Source organism: Cherax quadricarinatus, chromosome 18 (genome assembly GCF_038502225.1).
Source record: "Cherax quadricarinatus isolate ZL_2023a chromosome 18, ASM3850222v1, whole genome shotgun sequence".
Lineage (NCBI taxonomy): Eukaryota > Metazoa > Arthropoda > Malacostraca > Decapoda > Parastacidae > Cherax > Cherax quadricarinatus.
In genome coordinates, this window is record NC_091309.1 from 6,134,400 (window position 1) to 6,151,310 (window position 16,911).

Genomic DNA, 16,911 nt, shown 5'->3' on the forward strand with positions numbered 1-16,911 from the left:
CCTCTTTCCCATAGCCAGGTTGTGTGTGTGGACTCCTCACCTCGTTCTGTTGGGATCTTAAGTGTCATAAAAACAGCCTTGTGGTCAGACGATCCAACGTAGCCGAGGGGTTGACAAGTGACTATGCCTTCTGCCAGATCACTCGCTACTGGGTCAAGGGAGGAGCCAGAGATGTGAGTAGGGAAATCAACAAAGTTTCTCATGTCAAACACTGCAAGAAGGTCATCAAAGTCCCTCTGTATAAGGTGCTGGTTGAGGTCACCAACAATTATGATATATTGACAGTTGTGTTGTAGCAGAAGGGAGTCAATATTTTCCATTAGGAAGTTGATGGGATCTGCATGTTGCCACTGAGGTCTGTACATTACACATGCTAGTACAGAGGTACTAGTGTTTATGCAGAGCTTGAAGAACATCATTTCAAGATGCGTAGGGGTGGCAACATCAATGTGCTGGGCATGAACACTTTTAGAGAAGCACACAGCAACACCTCCTCCTTGCCCTTGCCTGTCTCTTCTCATCCATGAGGTGTAGCCAGCAATTCTTGCAAAATTTTCTGGAGTCCTGCCATCCAAAAATGTTTCAACAACAGCTATCATGTCGGGACGTCGAGTGTTCACAAAACTGTGTGTGAGCTCTCCAACATTAGTAATGAAACCTATAATGTTGGCCGACAGGATGCTGGTAGACTGGCTCCTCATGATGATGTGGTCAGCTTGAGGTGGTGGGTGTGTAGGGCATGTAAGGTGCCTGCCCTTGAGAGAGGTAGGGTACTGAGGCAGCTGCAGGGATGTAGGTCTGTGGTCTTGTATAAGGCACAATACCACCTGCTGGGCTGGGATAGGAGTAGCTGAATGGGTGACGTGTGAGAGTGTTCACCAATTCAGAGATCCTGCTGGTTTGTTCTTAGAACAGGTATCTAAACAGGTGGTCCTGTCTGTCAAGTTCCTTTTTCTTCCGACACTGGTCCTCCTGATGTCCTTTCTTGTAGCAGTAATTACACCTGATATCTTGCCGGCAGTTGCTGGCTGTGTGCCCCTTCCGGTGACAGCGAGAGCACAGCCTAGGTGCCTGGGAGGGTGGACTATGATTTGTTGCACCTCCTGTGTTTTGCAGATTTGTCCTCAGGTTCTGCTGCTGGAACTGTGTTAGTGGAGGGTGAGACAACTGTAGATGTCTTCCTCCTCCACGTCCTCTTCCACATCCTCTGCCCCGTCCTCTACCAGTTCTGACAGATGTGTCCCTGCTGTTCGTACTTTGGCGCAGTAGGTGATCAGGTGAAGTGATAGTTCCCTGATTATTAACTGCACCAATCTCTGGTGGAGAAACTCCTGACTCAGAACTTGCTGATGAAGCACTGCTGCCAGATTCTGGAATAGTGTCAGCAGGTGTGCTGACAGGTGTAGGATCAGAGATGGTATGTGCACTGTCAAGTGGACTGGCAGTGACTGAAGCAGAGATGTCAGGTGTAGGAGAATTAACAGATCCAAGGTTTCCTTTGTTGTTGGGAAGAGGATTTGTTCCCTCTGTGGTGGTCAGAGGAATTGTTAGAATTCCCAAAGGTAGTGTTTTGAACTCTGTCAGTCTGTGGGACCTTAGCGATGACAGAATTCCACCAGTTATTTACCCCTGAGTTAAGCTCAGTGTGGGACTTCCAGTCTTTGTCAATAGTGTCACCATCAGCTGAGCAGCTTGCACTGAGCAGCTTGATGTAGGCTTGCACTGACCTTCTACAATAGCTTGGAGGTTATCTAATGTTTTGAGGAGCTCATGAAGTGCTTCCCTGTGATGGATTATCTTAGCTGCAACTCTACAACACAGCCCAAGAGGGCAGTCTTGATCTTTGGACAGAAGTCCCTGAGGTAGAACTTCTGAACCTTCCTCCTGTAGCTCCAGGCTTGTATCCACATACACAAATAACCCGCACATAAAAGACAGAAGCTTACGACGACGTTTCGGTCCGACTTGGACCATTGACAAAGTCACACTGTGTGACTTTGTCAATGGTCCAAGTCGGACCGAAACGTTGTCGTAAGCTTCTGTCTTTTATGTGCGGGTTATTTGTGTATCGTTCCAGTCACGGTATTGTGCCTTTTTGTTATTTATTTGTATCCACATATACCACAGGATTATGGATATCCTTCAATTTTCTGAAATTTTCAACCTGGCTGCAACAAAATTCTTCTTCTGGAATGCAATCTGTTTGGCAGTAGTTGGAACAAGTAGGTTCCTTACCTCTTAAGAAAAATTTTGTCCCTTGTGGTATACCCACAAACACTGCAGTAAAAACTGGGACAATAGCCAGATAGCATAGATATTCTTGCTATTTTGCGATGTGAAGTCATCCCAGAGGAGGCTTGTAGGTTTGCAATTAAGTTTACAGGAGAGAGAGGGTGGGTGGTGGTATCGTGGGTGGGGTGCACAGTCATTTGAATGTTCAAATAAATATTTATACTTAGTCTTTATTTATTGTTTAATGGCCATTAATTTAAAAAAATGTATCTTTTCAGGTTATGCAGCTATGGCTATTTCACCTGGTAATCATTTGAAAAAAACACAGGTTGCTGAAGAGGAGTCAGACAGTGTCAGTGATGTGGAGTCTAGCATGGATACTGGACTGGAACCAGAGGACAATGTAGAAGATGTAAAGCAAGAATTAGTGGAGGATAACAGTATTAAGGAAATAAAAGATGAACATGACATGAATGATATGGAGGATGATTCTCACACAGATGACAGTAGCTTGGTTGAAATTCAAGAAGAGGCAGAAAGTGACATGAACTCGGAGGAAATTGAAGATGATGACCTGAAAAGCAGATCAGAAGCTGACCAAGCCACTAACATAGCAAAGAAATCCTTAAAAACTACCAGAGCCATGGAGGATGCCAGTGGGGACTCTGAGGAGGATTCTGTCAGTGTAGATGATGACATTGATGATTATGGTGATGACAGTGAAGCAGAAGTTGAAAGTGATGAGGACAGTAACAAGGAGAGTAGCAGTACAGGTCTGGCAAATGTAATGGCAAAGATCCTAGCAACAAAACATTCAGACAATGTGATATTATCAAAAGCAAAGAAAGCAAAGAGAGTGAGTGAAGAGGCTAAGGACTCAGATGATGACAGTTTTGAGATAGTAGATGACAGTGGAAAAATTAAGAAAGAGTCAGAAATTAAGGAAGAGGAAAAGGAAAGTAAGATTGGAGAGTCAAAACATGAAAGAGAGCTGCAGGTGAGTTTTAATTATTTGGACCATGGTTTGGGTATTAAGAGGAAGGCATTTTATGACAATATCTTAGGTACATTTCACTCATTTTCTCGATAGATTGCAAATAAGGAAACATATTGCATACTGTAATTTGTTCAGTTTACCACATAGATTTTCAGAGGTCCATTGTTAGTTTTTGTGAACATAATTCACATCCTGTCATTTTTCAGTGTTATCTTTTTTTTTTTTTCAATGGCCATTACAATGGAAGGGTGACCAAAAGAAGGAATATTCATCAGCAATAATTCAGTTGCTATCTTGCCAGAAGTGTACCGACATTCACAGTTCAGATAAACCTCTGACTGTAACATACCCTCCCCCTTCCTTCAGAGTGCAGACACTGCCCTTTCCATCTCTAGAATGTACAGTTGACCAGTTTTTCTGAATTGCTTCATGGATGTCACACTGCTCGTATTCCATCAGCGCCTCCATTAAAAACCTATCAAACACGATCACAAAAACCTACTGGATACATAAGCCCCTAAAACTTGATGTGTTTTACTTCCCTCCCTCGATCTGTTCCTGGAATAACCCCCACCCCTCCTACCTTCCACCCCAGATCTGTATACTGTACCTTTGTCATTCTCTCCATCCTCTCCACATACCCAGACTACCTCAACAACCCTTCCTCAGTCCTGTTATAAAATGACTGTAGCTTTCATTCAGTCTTTTGAGATGCATTCACTTTGCAAAGGACCTGTATGTGTTACATGTGTAATAGGTCCCCCTCACTTATCCTAATGCCTTCCTGTAAAGCAATCAATCTTCCCATACACACATTATAAATGGAGATGTAAGTTTATTTAGGCACAGGTATATACGTAAGTACAATTATCACACACAGTGTAAATCACTTAGGATAACCCAGAAATGCCAAAGTGACTATTTCCATTGTGGTCTTCTTTCTCAAATTATCCCTATCCCTCTCATATTTGGAAAGAGGGAGTGGGAGGGAGGAAGGTTAGGGAATAAGCTGTTTTCTTACATTTCATTCCTTGCATTCACTCTCACTTGCCCATTCATGTTTGCTCTATAGTTTAATAATTTACAATCCCTGTACTCCAGACAGTATGCTTTGTGGGGTACTTTTTAATGTTTTATACTTGACAGTTACACAAAAGTCTGTTCTTGAGGCTAATGTTTCACATAGATTTTAATGTAGTTTTTGTATGAAGACCACTTAGTGTTTCTGCATGGTCACTGCATGTTATAGAAGTTTGCCTTATTAGACTGGTGCTTGAGTTTGGCATCAAGATTTAACTTAAAAACTGTAGAATCTTTGTTGTATGATGGATATTCTGTTGTATTGTGTTTCATCTTTAGATAACATTGTGTGTACTATGGGTAGTCTGATTTCTTTGAGATAATTGTTTGTATTTTCAGAAAAAAATCCTGGAGAATAGGTTTCTAGTAAAGCCAAACTTAAAAGAGGATTGGGCGAAAGAAAAACAACTAAAAATTCTGGCTACACAGTAAGTATGAATAACTGATATGTTGATTGCAAGGTTCTTTCTCATTACTGTGCACATATATCACATGCACAAATGCTGTAGATATGCTTGTAGAAATGTACTTGCTGCACTACTTGTTGAAATATACTTGCTGCACTGCTTGTTTAAATATACTTGCTGCACTGCTTGTTGAAATGTACTCGCTGCACTGCTTGTTGAAATATACTCGCTGAATTGTGTCTTTGGTAACATATATATACTTGCACCTGCTCTGATATATGCACTGGCTAAATTCTGTACCAAAGATGTGACACTATGAGCTCAGCTCTGCTCTTGTAGCTGCAAAGGTAATTACATTTATTTCATGCATAGACCACTGTATAGATTTATACATATTGCTTAATCTTGAATTGTGGAGAGGTTCATAATACACAAATAACCTGCACATAGAAGAGAGGAGCTTATGACGACATTTTGGTCCGATTTGGACCATTTACAAAGTCACACTAACCAGAAGTGGAGCAGGACGGCTATATATAGGCAGGAAGAGGTAGTGGTGGTAGTAGTAGTAGTAGTAGTAGTAGTAGTAGTAGTAGTAGTGGTGGTGGTGGTGGTAGTGGGGAACTAAGGAGGAGGAGCCAGTCAAATATAAAGAAAGGGGAGCACTGCAAGGGAGTTAGGTGCCCACAGAGGGAGAGCAAGTGCACAGAGGTGGGGGGAAGGGGAAGTGATGAAATAAATAATGAAGGAACAGAAACATGCCACAGAAGAAAGACAAAAAAAGGAAAGAGGAAAGGGGAAGAGGGAGAAGAAGAAAAAATGAGGAATCAGGTAAAGTCACGGGTGTTCTGAAGTTTGGAGCATTTTACAATGTAGTGGGAGAGGAAGGCATCTACAGAGACGAAGCCAGGACTAAGATTCATACAAGGAAAGTTGTGTATTAGAGAAGATTCAACAAGACGGCGACTGTTAAAGTTGGAAGTAGGGAAGACAGTTTTAGCAGAAGACCAGACAGTTTTAGCAGAAGATGGCTGTGATCTCTGACGTGACAGAAAAGAGCATTGTTAGTGTCGGCAAGCCTAACACTATTTTTGTGCTCCCTAAGTCTGTCAGAAAGAGAACGGCTAGTTTCTCCAAACTATTGAAGAGGACAGGAGGAGCAAGAAATAGAGTAGACACCAGGAACATCTGTAGAGGGAGGAGAGGTATGAACGAGATTAGTGCGAAGAGTGTTAGTCTGGCGGAAAGTAAGCTTGATGTCTAAGGGACGGAGAGAATTGTTGAGATTAGAAAGACCGGAAATGTAGGGAAGGCAGAGGACAGAAGAGTTCCCAGGAGTAGAGAGTTTGGGAGAGAAGAAATTACATTTAGCTCATGAGAAGGCAGAGTCTATGAAATGGGAAGGGTAGCCAAGACAGGAAAACGAATTATGAAGAGTGGAAATTTCTGCTGGAAGGAACCGAGGATCACAGATGCGGAGGGCATGGAGAAAGAGGGAGATAAGAACACTTTTCTTGACAGGGGAAGCATGATAGGAAAAGTAGTGAATGTACATGCCACTGTGCATAGGTTTTCGGTAAACGGAAAAGGAAAAACCTGTATCTGAGTGGTGGACATGGACATCAAGGAAAGGAAGCAAGGAATTAGATTCCCATTCAGCTTTAAACTTAATGGAAGGGGTAAGATTATTAAGAGCTTCATGAAAAGGTTGGAAGAGATTGGAGTCATGAGGCCACAGAGCAAAGATGTCATCCACATAGCGGAGCCAAAGTGAAGGTTGCGCATCGATGGTAGGAAGAAGAACGGTCTCGAAGTATTCCATGTAAAGATTAGCGAGGACAGGAGAGAGAGGAGAGCCCATAGCGACACCGAAGGTTTGAGAATAATATTTCCCTTGGAAGGAAAAGGAATTAGTCCACACAGAGGCGGATAAGATCAAGAAAGACTTCAATAGGTATAGGGAGATGTAGAAACCCTTCAAGGGCCTTCTCTCTAAGGAAATCAAGGACATCATCAAGAGGGACATTGGTGAAGAGGGACTCAACGTCAAGACTAAGCATCTTACAGGTTGGGAGAGAGCGAACCCGTTCAATGAAGTCTTTAGAGTGACGGAGGTGGGCAGGAGAAAAAGTACCAAGAAAGTGAGTGAGGGTTTTGGCCAACCAAGAAGCAAGAGAATAAGAGACAGAAACTCTAGAGGATATAGGACGAAGAGGAATATCAGGTTTATGAGTTTTGGGAAGGCCATGGAAATAGGGAAGAGAGGGACAGATGACATGAAACCGTTGAACAAGGTCAAAGTCAGGAGGACAGAGGTTGGAGAGAGTCCTTAGTTTCTTGTTGAAAGTTCTCTTGATGCAATCAAGAGGGTTGGAAACGAGAGGAGTGTAGGTACGCGAGTCAGAGAGCAAGACATCAGCTTTACGGAGGTAATCCTCACGATCAAGGATAACTACTGAATTACCTTTGCCAGAAGATAGATGACAATGTTAGTGTTGGATTTAAGAGAAGAAAGGGCAAGTTGGTAACGGTGCGGAAGGTGGTGATTCTTAGAAAACAGACTAACAAGAGCAGGAAGGAGAGCGCCACGAAAAGTAGACAAGTCAGGAAGATTACGGGAGCGAGATTGACGAAAGGAATCAAAAGAGCTAATCAGGGCAACACCAGCGTGAGGGGTAGGCAAAGTGGCAAAGGAAAGGCCAAAACCAAGAAGTTCAAGCTCATACTGAGAGAGTGAGATAGAAGACAGGTTAGTAACATAGTCAGTGAGGGAGAATTTAGACCAAGGGCTAGTTGAGATGAGACGTTGAAGTTTATTCTGTAGTTTAGAAGAATGAATTTGTGTATTCAGGCGAGCAGTGTCAAACGCAATGGTAGAGAGGTTACAGAGATCTTGTGGTAGAGCCGCTAAGAGAGCACGTTGACGCTGATGGAAAGTAAAGAAGGCATCTTCAACCTGTGACTTAGTAGAAAGAATGAGCTGTTGAAGTAGGAGATGGGCATGATCAGGAAAGGGAGTGCCCAGTGGGTTGGGTTTCAGGAAATGGGAGAAGGAAGGTGGCAGAACTTGTTCAGCAAGACAGTCACGTAGGAAGTGAAGCTGATTCTTACGAAGCCTGGTAGCAATAAGAGCAGCCTCATAAGATCGAAAGAGGGGTTTAAAAGAGGGAAGAACATTAAAAAAGTTGGAGAGAATATGACGCTTAACTGCGGGGTCCATAAATAACAAAAAAAGGCACAATACTGTGACTGGAACGATACACAAATAACCCGCACATAGAAGAGAGGAGCTTACGACGACGTTTCGGTCCGACTTGGACCATTTACAAAGTCACATTAACCAGCAGTCCTGCTCCACTTCTGGTTAGTGTGACTTTGTAAATGGTCCAAGTTGGACCGAAACGTCGTCGTAAGCTCCTCTCTTCTATGTGCGGGTTATTTGTGTATCGTTCCAGTCACGGTATTGTGCCTTTTTTTGTTATTGAGGTTCATAATGTTGGTAAAGTGGACCTTTGGTTATCGGCCATTCTGCTTATCGGCCAGCTCACTTATCAGCTGGTTTTTCAGCTTCCGGTTATCGGCCGTTATTACGCTTATTGGCTATATGGTACGCGTCAACCTGCCACCGCCAGCCACGAGTGCGTCAGTCTGGCTTTGTCTCTGGGTGAATGAGGAAGCTTCTGATCATTAATCCAAACATTTCGCTATAATTCATTGATTTTCATGGTTATCGATTAAATGCAACTGGGAAATAAGTAACCATTGCCCCAAAGAAAGTTCCTAGTAAAGTTCCTTTGGTAAAGAAAGTGAGAAATGCAATGGAATTTAAGAAAGAAGTTGTTGAAAAGTATGAGAGTGGTGTTCGAATGCTAGAACTTTCCTGGATGTATGGGAAAAACAAATCAACAATCACTTCTATCCTGGCAAAGAAAGAATAAATCAAGGAAGCTGATGCGCTGAAAGGAGTAAATGTGCTAACCAAACAAAGATCACCAGTAATGGAAGATATGGAGAAGTTGTTGGTTTTGTGGATCTCTGAAAAACAGTTAGCGGGAGATAGTGTTGTGGAGTCGATTTGTGAGAAGGCAAGGCAGTTGCATGCGGATCTTGTAAAGAAAATGCCTGGAACAAATGCTGCTGTTAGTGAATTTAGGGCCAGCAAAGGCTGGTTTGAGAGATTTAAGAAGCGTAGTGGCATACACAGTGTGGTAAGGTATGGGGAGGCTGCAAGTTCTGACAAATGTGCGGCTGAAAAATTTGTGACTGAAAAATAGAGGTTGAAGGATTCCTCCCCCAACAAGTGTTCATTTGTGATGAAACAGGCCTCTTTTGGAAGAAAATGGCAAACAGGACCTACATTACGCAGGAATAAAGAGCACTGCCAGGACACAAGCCTGTGAAAGACAGGCTTACTCTTTTGTTCTGTGCTAATGCTAGTGGGGATTTCAAAGTGAAGCCTTTACTGGTGTATCACTCTGAAAATCCCAGAGTGTTCAAGAAAAACAATCTTGTCAAGAATAGATTGTGTGTGATGTGGAAAGCTAATAATAAGGCATGGGTCACAAGGCATATTTTCAAAGAATGGGTCAATGATGTGTTTGGCCCCAGTGTGAAAAAATATCTCCTGGAAAAGAAATTGCTACTTAAGTGCCTCCTGGTACTGGACAATGCTCCTGCTCATCCTCCAGACTTGGAAGACCAATTGTTTAGAGACTTCGGTTTTATAACAGTGAAATTCTTGTCTCCTAACACCACTCCTATCATCCAGCCTATGGACTGGCAGGTCATTTCTAACTTCAAAAAAAAAACTACACAAAAGCAGTGCTTCAAAGGTGCTTTGAAGTGACCTCAGACACTCATTTGACCCTAAGAGAGTTCTGGAAGAATCACTTCAGTATCTTCCATTGCATAAGCCTTATAGGTAAGGCTTGGCAAGGAGTGGCTTCCAGGACTTTGAACTCTGCTTGGAGAAAATTGTGACCAGATTGTGACCACTGGGTAAGTCCATGGGGTTGGATGTGAGTGGCGAGGATGTGGAAGAGTTGGTGGAGGACCACAGGAAAGAGCTAACCACTGAGGAGCTGCAAAACCTTCAACTGGAACCGCAACAGACCGCAGCTGAGGAAATTGCTTCAGAGGAGGAGGAAGAGAGAGGGGAGAAGGTGCTTTCTTCAGTGATTAAGGACATGTGTGCAAAGTGGAATGAGTTACAAAGTTTTGTTGAAGAGTATCACCCTGACCAAGCTGAATGAAACAAGCCATATCTGCAACATGTTCAGTGACAAAACCCTGTCCCACTTCAGGGAAATCTTAGAGATGCCAGAAACAGAGCACTCTGGACAGTTATTTTGTGCAACAGGGGTCCAATGACTCTCAAGCTGGTCCTAGTGGCATTAAAAGACAAAAAAGGGAAGTAACTCCAGAGAGGGACTTGTTACCTGAAGTCCTTATGGAGGGGGGATTCCCCTTCCAAACAATAACTCCAACTCCCTCTCTCCTCCTCCCTATCTTCCATAAGCCAACAAGAGTCTTCAATAAAGGCATATAATAGTGATTTAATTGTTCATGTATTTATTTTATTTAATTCTCATTGTTTTTTGTATGTAAAACTATAATTAATCTTCAAAAAAATGTATTTTTTGTTAATATTTTTGGGTGTCTGGAACGGATTAATTGCATTTACATTAATTCTTATGGGAAATATTATTTTGGTTTTCGGCCATTTCAGTTTTAAGTTGACCTTCTGGAATGGATTACGGCTGATCTCTGAGGGTCCACTGTATATATAAAAGTTATCATTACTTCTCTGTATTTAGATATTAGCACTCTGGCATCCATAGTCCTTCACTAATTTCTCATGAAATTTTAGCACTGGATCAAGCTTAGGGTAAGCAAGAAGTACAGAGGTTAGAGTTTAATGGGAGAGAGAAATTAAAAAAAAAATTTAACACCTGCAATAGAAAGTTTTATTAAATGTATTTGTTTTTTACCCTAGGGGTGTAGTGCAGTTGTTCAGCGCAATTGAAAAACATAGAAGCATGGTCCAAAAGAAACTATCAGAAACTCGAAGTATGATGGGACGTGAAAAAATAATGGAGAATACAGGCAAGGAAGCTTTTTTGGCAGTTCTAAGAGAACAAGGAGAGAAGATAAAGGTACCTAAAGAAGAGGAGTCTATTAAAGAAGTGAGTAAAATAGCTGTTATTTTTTTACATGTACAACATTCCATGTAACATGAATGAAAACATTTAAGAGAACTTTTTTTTTTTTAACATGTATGCCAGAGGTGCATGTATTAAAAATATTTGGGAGTGTACATGTTGGCATATGGATCTTTTACAGATGTGAACCATAGAATATACAATAAAGGTGGGTAGAGTGTCAAGGTGTCTGTGGAGAGAGTAGCTTATTTTTAATTTTTATTTATTTTTACACATTAGCTGTTTCCCACCATGGCAGGGTGGCCCAAAAAAGAATCTTGAGTCATCATTCACTCCATCAGTGTCTTGCTAGAGGCATGCTTACACTACAGTAGTTTATCTATTGAGGTAAAAAGAAGACTGTATCTGAGTAGTGGTATCAAGGCTTTTATGTTACGAAGTATGGGTTTTAAATGTTGCACTGAGGAGGTGGCTATAGGCAGTGGAGATATTTGTATAAGAGCAATGTGTGGTGTAAAGATTACACAAAGAATTTAGAGCTTAGAAAGTTGAAGACAGCTTTAAGTTATGAAAGGTATTAATTAATAATATGGCAGAGGAGGGATGGTTGTGATTTGTGCATTTAGAGAATGGAACAGGATAGGATGACCCAGAGGGTGTATACATTCAGCTTATAAGGAAGGAGGGGGCAGGAGTTAACAGGAAGGCTTAGAGGGAGGGTATGAAGAAAGTTTTGAAGTGTTTGGGCCTTTTAGCATCCAATAGGTGTGAGAGATACAGGAGGGCTCCACTTTACTGCGATTTGTTAATATGGACATTAAAAATTATAACCAAAAATTCATTTATATGGCTCCCTATTCGCTGCTGTTTTTTTACATCCTTCATGAGCTCTGAATGAATATTAAAATGGTATAAAATACCGACATGTTGTTAGATAAGACACATATGCAACAGCTAGATATCTTTATTTCGAAACTTTTCGCTTACACAGTAGGCTTCTTCAGTCGAGTACAGAAAAGTTGATAGAAGAGTCGTGAAGACGATGTAATCAGTCCATCACCCTTGAAGTTTCGAGGTGGTCAGTCCCTCAGTCTGGAGAAGAGTATTGTTCCATAGTTTGAAACAATGGAGTTGAAGTGACAGGTTAGAGCCTTATGTACGGCCAGGAGGTGAGATGTAGCCACTAGTAGAGGTATTTTTGTTTAATAAATGTATGAAAGAAGGGAAGGTACCTAGGGATTAACAGAGAGCATGTATAATTCCTTTATAAATAAAGAGAAGGGGGACAAAAGAGAGACTGCCGACTTGTTGAAAAAAAAAAAAAGTTTACTGAGTATACCAGGAAAAGTGTATGGTAGGGTTATTATTGAAAGAATTAGAGGCAAGACAGAATGTAGGATTACGGATGAGCAAGGAGGTTTTAGAGTGGGTAGGGGATGTGTAGATTGTTTACATTGAAGCATACGTGTGAACATTATTTAGATAAAGGTAGGGAAGTTTTCATTGCATTTATGGATTTAGAAGAAGCATATGATAGTAGATAGGGGAGCAATGTGGCAGATGTTGCAAGTACGTATATGGAATAGGTAGTAAGTTACTAAATGTTGTAAAGAGTTTTTATGAGGATAGAGAGGCTCAGGTTAGAGTGTGTAGAAGAGAGGGAGACTACTTCCCGGTAAAGGTGGGTCTTAGACAGGGATGTGTAATGTCACCATGGTTGTTTAATATATTTATAGATGAGGTTGTACAAGAAGAAAATGCTAGGGTGTTGGAGAGAGGGGTGGGATTAAATTATGGGGAATCAAATACAAAATGGGAATTGACACAGTTACGTTTTGCTGATGATACTATGCTTATGGGAGATTCTAAAGAAAAGTTGCAAAGGTTAGTGGACGAGTTTGGGAGTGTGTGTAAAGGTAGAAAGTTGAAAGTGAACGTAGAAAAGAGTAAGGTGATGAGGTTATCAAATGATTTAGATAAAGAAAAACTGGATATCAAATTGGAGAGGAGTATGGAAGAAGTGAATGTTTTCAGATATTTGGGAGTTGATGTGTCAGCAGATGGATGTATGAAGGATGAGGTTAACCATAGAATTGATGAAGGAAAAAAGGTGAGTAGTGCATTGAGGTATATGTGGAGACAAAAAACATTATCTATGGAGGCAAAGAAGGGAATGTATGAAAGTATAGTGGTACCAACACTCAGATGTAAACAACTATAGGCCAATATCAAACTTACCATTGCTGTCCAAAATCGTTGAGAAACTCGTGCACAGGAGACTATATTCATTTATAACGTCACAAAACATACTCAACCCCTGCCAATTTGGATTCAGGAAAAATAAAAGCACTAATGATGCAATTATAAAAATGCTAGACCTGCTTTACACAGCATTGGAAAATAAGGAATATCCGCTAGGAATTTTTATTGACCTAAGAAAAGCATTTGACATAGACCACGGCATCCTACTCCACAAAGTTGAGCACTATGGTATAAGAGGCCATGTGCTTGCATATTATAAATCCTACCTTTCTAATAGGTATTAGTATGTCACCATTAAAGACACAGCCTCATCAATACAACCACTTGATACTGGAGTTCCGCAGGGAAGTGTCCTTGGACCCCTGCTCTTCCTCATTTACATCAATGAACTTCCAAACATATCCGAACACCTGAAACCCATTCTCTTTGCTGACGACACGACTTATGTCATCTCCCTAATCTTGCCACCCTCAACACCATTGTTAACGAGGAGCTGCTCAAAATATCGACTTGGATGACAGCCAATAAACTTACACTTAACACTGGCAAAACCTACTATATTATGTTTGGTAGCAGAGCAGGTGTTGCGCAACTTCACATTAAGATCGACAACACTCTAATTGCCAGACATAATGAGGGCAAATTCCTTGGCCTATACCTTGACAACAACCTAAATTTCAGCACCCATATCCAACACATAACAAAAAAAGTATCCAAAACGGTGGGGATCCTCTCCAAGATACGATACTACGTGCCGCAAACTGCCCTTCTCACACTATACCATTCACTTATATATCCATACCTCACCTATGCTATCTGTGCTTGGGGTTCAACTGCAGCAACACACCTAAAGCCAATAATGACCCATCAAAAAGGCGCAGTAAGAATAATCACTAAATCCTATCCCTGGCAACACCCCCCACCCAACTCTTCATAGATCTAAACTTACTCCCTGTTCAGAACATCCACACTTACTACTGTGCAATCTATATCTACAGGACCTTAAATTCCAATATTAACCTTGACCTAAAATGCTTTCTTGATAGTTGTGACAGACAGGATCCACAGGCATAACACCAGACACAAACATCTCTGACATTCCCCGTGTTCGACTAAACCCTTACAAAAATTCAATGTATTTCAAAGGACCTAAAATCTGGAACACCCTACCTGAAAACTCTAGAACTGCAGACACATTCATCACTTTCAAAACTACAGTTAGAAAACATCTCATCTCCCTGATACACCCCGACAACTAACTACATGATAACCACCTGGTGATTCACAATTTCACTCACCCACTGACTATAAACCCAGAAATACTAATCTTAATCTTAAAATAATAAATCCTAACTAGTCATAAGCTTGCCTATGATACTCCAATATAGACACTTTGTATTGTGCCAAAACAAAAGCATTCACATTGCTAAACTCACAAATTATGATATAGTCACTTAGCGTTAATACCATAATCTGTAAGGATTTAATGTTAAGAATTAATCTAAGTCTGCCCAAAATGCCTAGCCATGCTAGGTGTCCTAGTGGCCCCCTCTGTAATTAGTATTTTATAACATGTAAACTACACAATACCCAAAACCTGTAAACCCCACATTGTAACCCTTATAGAGAATACTGTAAACTTGAATTGAATTATATGGTTGTGAAGTTTGGGTTGTAAATGCTGCAGCGAGGAGGCGGTGATATCCTGTCTAAGGGCAATGTGTGGTGTAAATATTATGCAGAGAATTCAGTGTGGAAATTAGGAGAAGGTGTGGAGTTAATAAAAGTATTAGTCAGAGGGCTGAAAAGGGGTTGTTGAGGTGGTTTGGTCATTTAGAGAGAATGGATCAAAGTAGAATGACATGTAGAGCATATAAATCATCTGTAGGGGGAAGGAAGGAAGGGTATGGGTCGTCCTCGAAAAGGTTGCAGGGAGGGGGTAAAGGAGGTTTTGTGGGCGAGGGACTTGGACTTCCAGCAAGCATGTGTGAGCATGTTCAATAGGAGTGAATGGAGATGAATGGTATTTGGGACCTGACGAGCTGTTGGAGTGTGAGCAGGGTAATATTTAGTGAAGGGATTCAGGGAAAGAAGTTATTTTTTTATAGCCGGATTTGAGTACTGGAAATGGGAAGTACAGTGCCTGCATTTTAAAGGAGGGGCTTGGGATATTGGCAGTTTGGAAGGATATGCTGTGTACCTGTATACGTATATACTTCTGAAGTGTTGTGTTCTGAGCACCTCTGCAAAAACAGTGATTATGTATGAGTGAGGTGAAAGTGTTGAATGAGGATGAATATTTTCTTTTTGGGGATTTTCTGTCTTTGTGGGTCACCCTACCTTGGTGGGAGACGGCCAACTTGTTAACCCTTAAATGGTTCAAACTTATATATACATTCTTACGCGTAGCGCCCCAAACATATTTATTATTATTTTTTTTTTATCATCACACTGGCCGATTCCCACCAAGGCAGGGTGGCCCGAAAAAGAAAAACTTTCACCATCATTCACTCCATCACTGTCTTGCCAGAAGGGTGCTTTACACTACAGTTTTTAAACTGCAACAGTAACACCCCTCCTTCAGAGTGCAGGCACTGTACTTCCCATCTCCAGGACTCAAGTCCGGCCTGCCGGTTTCCCTGAATCCCTTCATAAATGTTACTTTGCTCACACTCCAACAGCACGTCAAGTATTAAAAACCATTTGTCTCCATTCACTCCTATCAAACACGCTCACGCATGCCTGCTGGAAGTCCAAGCCCCTCGTACACAAAACCTCCTTTACCCCCTCCCTCCAACCTTTCCTAGGCCGACCCCTACCCCGCCTTCCTTCCACTACAGACTGATACACTCTTGAAGTCATTCTGTTTCGCTCCATTCTCTCTACATGTCCGAACCACCTCAACAACCCTTCCTCAGCCCTCTGGACAACAGTTTTGGTAATCCCGCACCTCCTCCTAACTTCCAAACTACGAATTCTCTGCATTATATTCACACCACACATTGCCCTCAGACATGACATCTCCACTGCCTCCAGCCTTCTCCTCGCTGCAACATTCATCACCCATGCTTCACACCCATATAAGAGCATTGGTAAAACTATACTCTCATACATTCCCCTCTTTGCCTCCAAGGACAAAGTTCTTTGTCTCCACAGACTCCTAAGTGCACCACTCACTCTTTTTCCCTCATCAATTCTATGATTCACCTCATCTTTCATAGACCCATCTGCTGACACGTCCACTCCCAAATATCTGAAGACGTTCACCTCCTCCATACTCTCTCCCTCCAATCTGATATTCAATCTTTCATCACCTAATCTTTTTGTTATCCTCATAACCTTACTCTTTCCTGTATTCACCTTTAATTTTCTTCTTTTGCACACCCTACCAAATTCATCCACCAATCTCTGCAACTTCTCTTCAGAATCTCCCAAGAGCACAGTGTCATCAGCAAAGAGCAGCTGTGACAACTCCCACTGTGTGTGTGATTCTTTATCTTTTAACTCCACGCCTCTTGCCAAGACCCTCGCATTTACTTCTCTTACAACCCCATCTATAAATATATTAAACAACCACGGTGACATCACACATCCTTGTCTAAGGCCTACTTTTACTGGGAAAAAATTTCCCTCTTTCCTTCATACTCTAACTTGAGCCTCACTATCCTCGTAAAAACTCTTCACTGCTTTCAGTAACCTACCTCCTACACCATACACTTGCAACATCTTCCACATTGCCCCCCTATCCACCCTGTCATATGCCTTTTCCAAA

General features: G+C 41.5%; 1 protein-coding gene across 5 annotated transcripts in view; it reads left to right on the plus strand.

Annotated features, from left to right (window-relative positions):
- LOC128689284 (RRP15-like protein) overlaps positions 1–16,911 on the plus strand; it is a 33,753-nt gene that overhangs the window by 5,806 nt on the left and 11,036 nt on the right. For all 5 annotated transcript variants that reach the window (XM_053777415.2, XM_053777417.2, XM_053777414.2 and 2 more), the window contains exons 2-4: positions 2,511–3,229; positions 4,649–4,737; positions 10,712–10,901. In XM_053777415.2, the coding sequence (XP_053633390.1) occupies positions 2,522–3,229; positions 4,649–4,737; positions 10,712–10,901 (987 nt within the window). In that variant the 5' untranslated portion in view covers positions 2,511–2,521. The remainder of the gene's footprint in view (positions 1–2,510; positions 3,230–4,648; positions 4,738–10,711; positions 10,902–16,911) is intronic.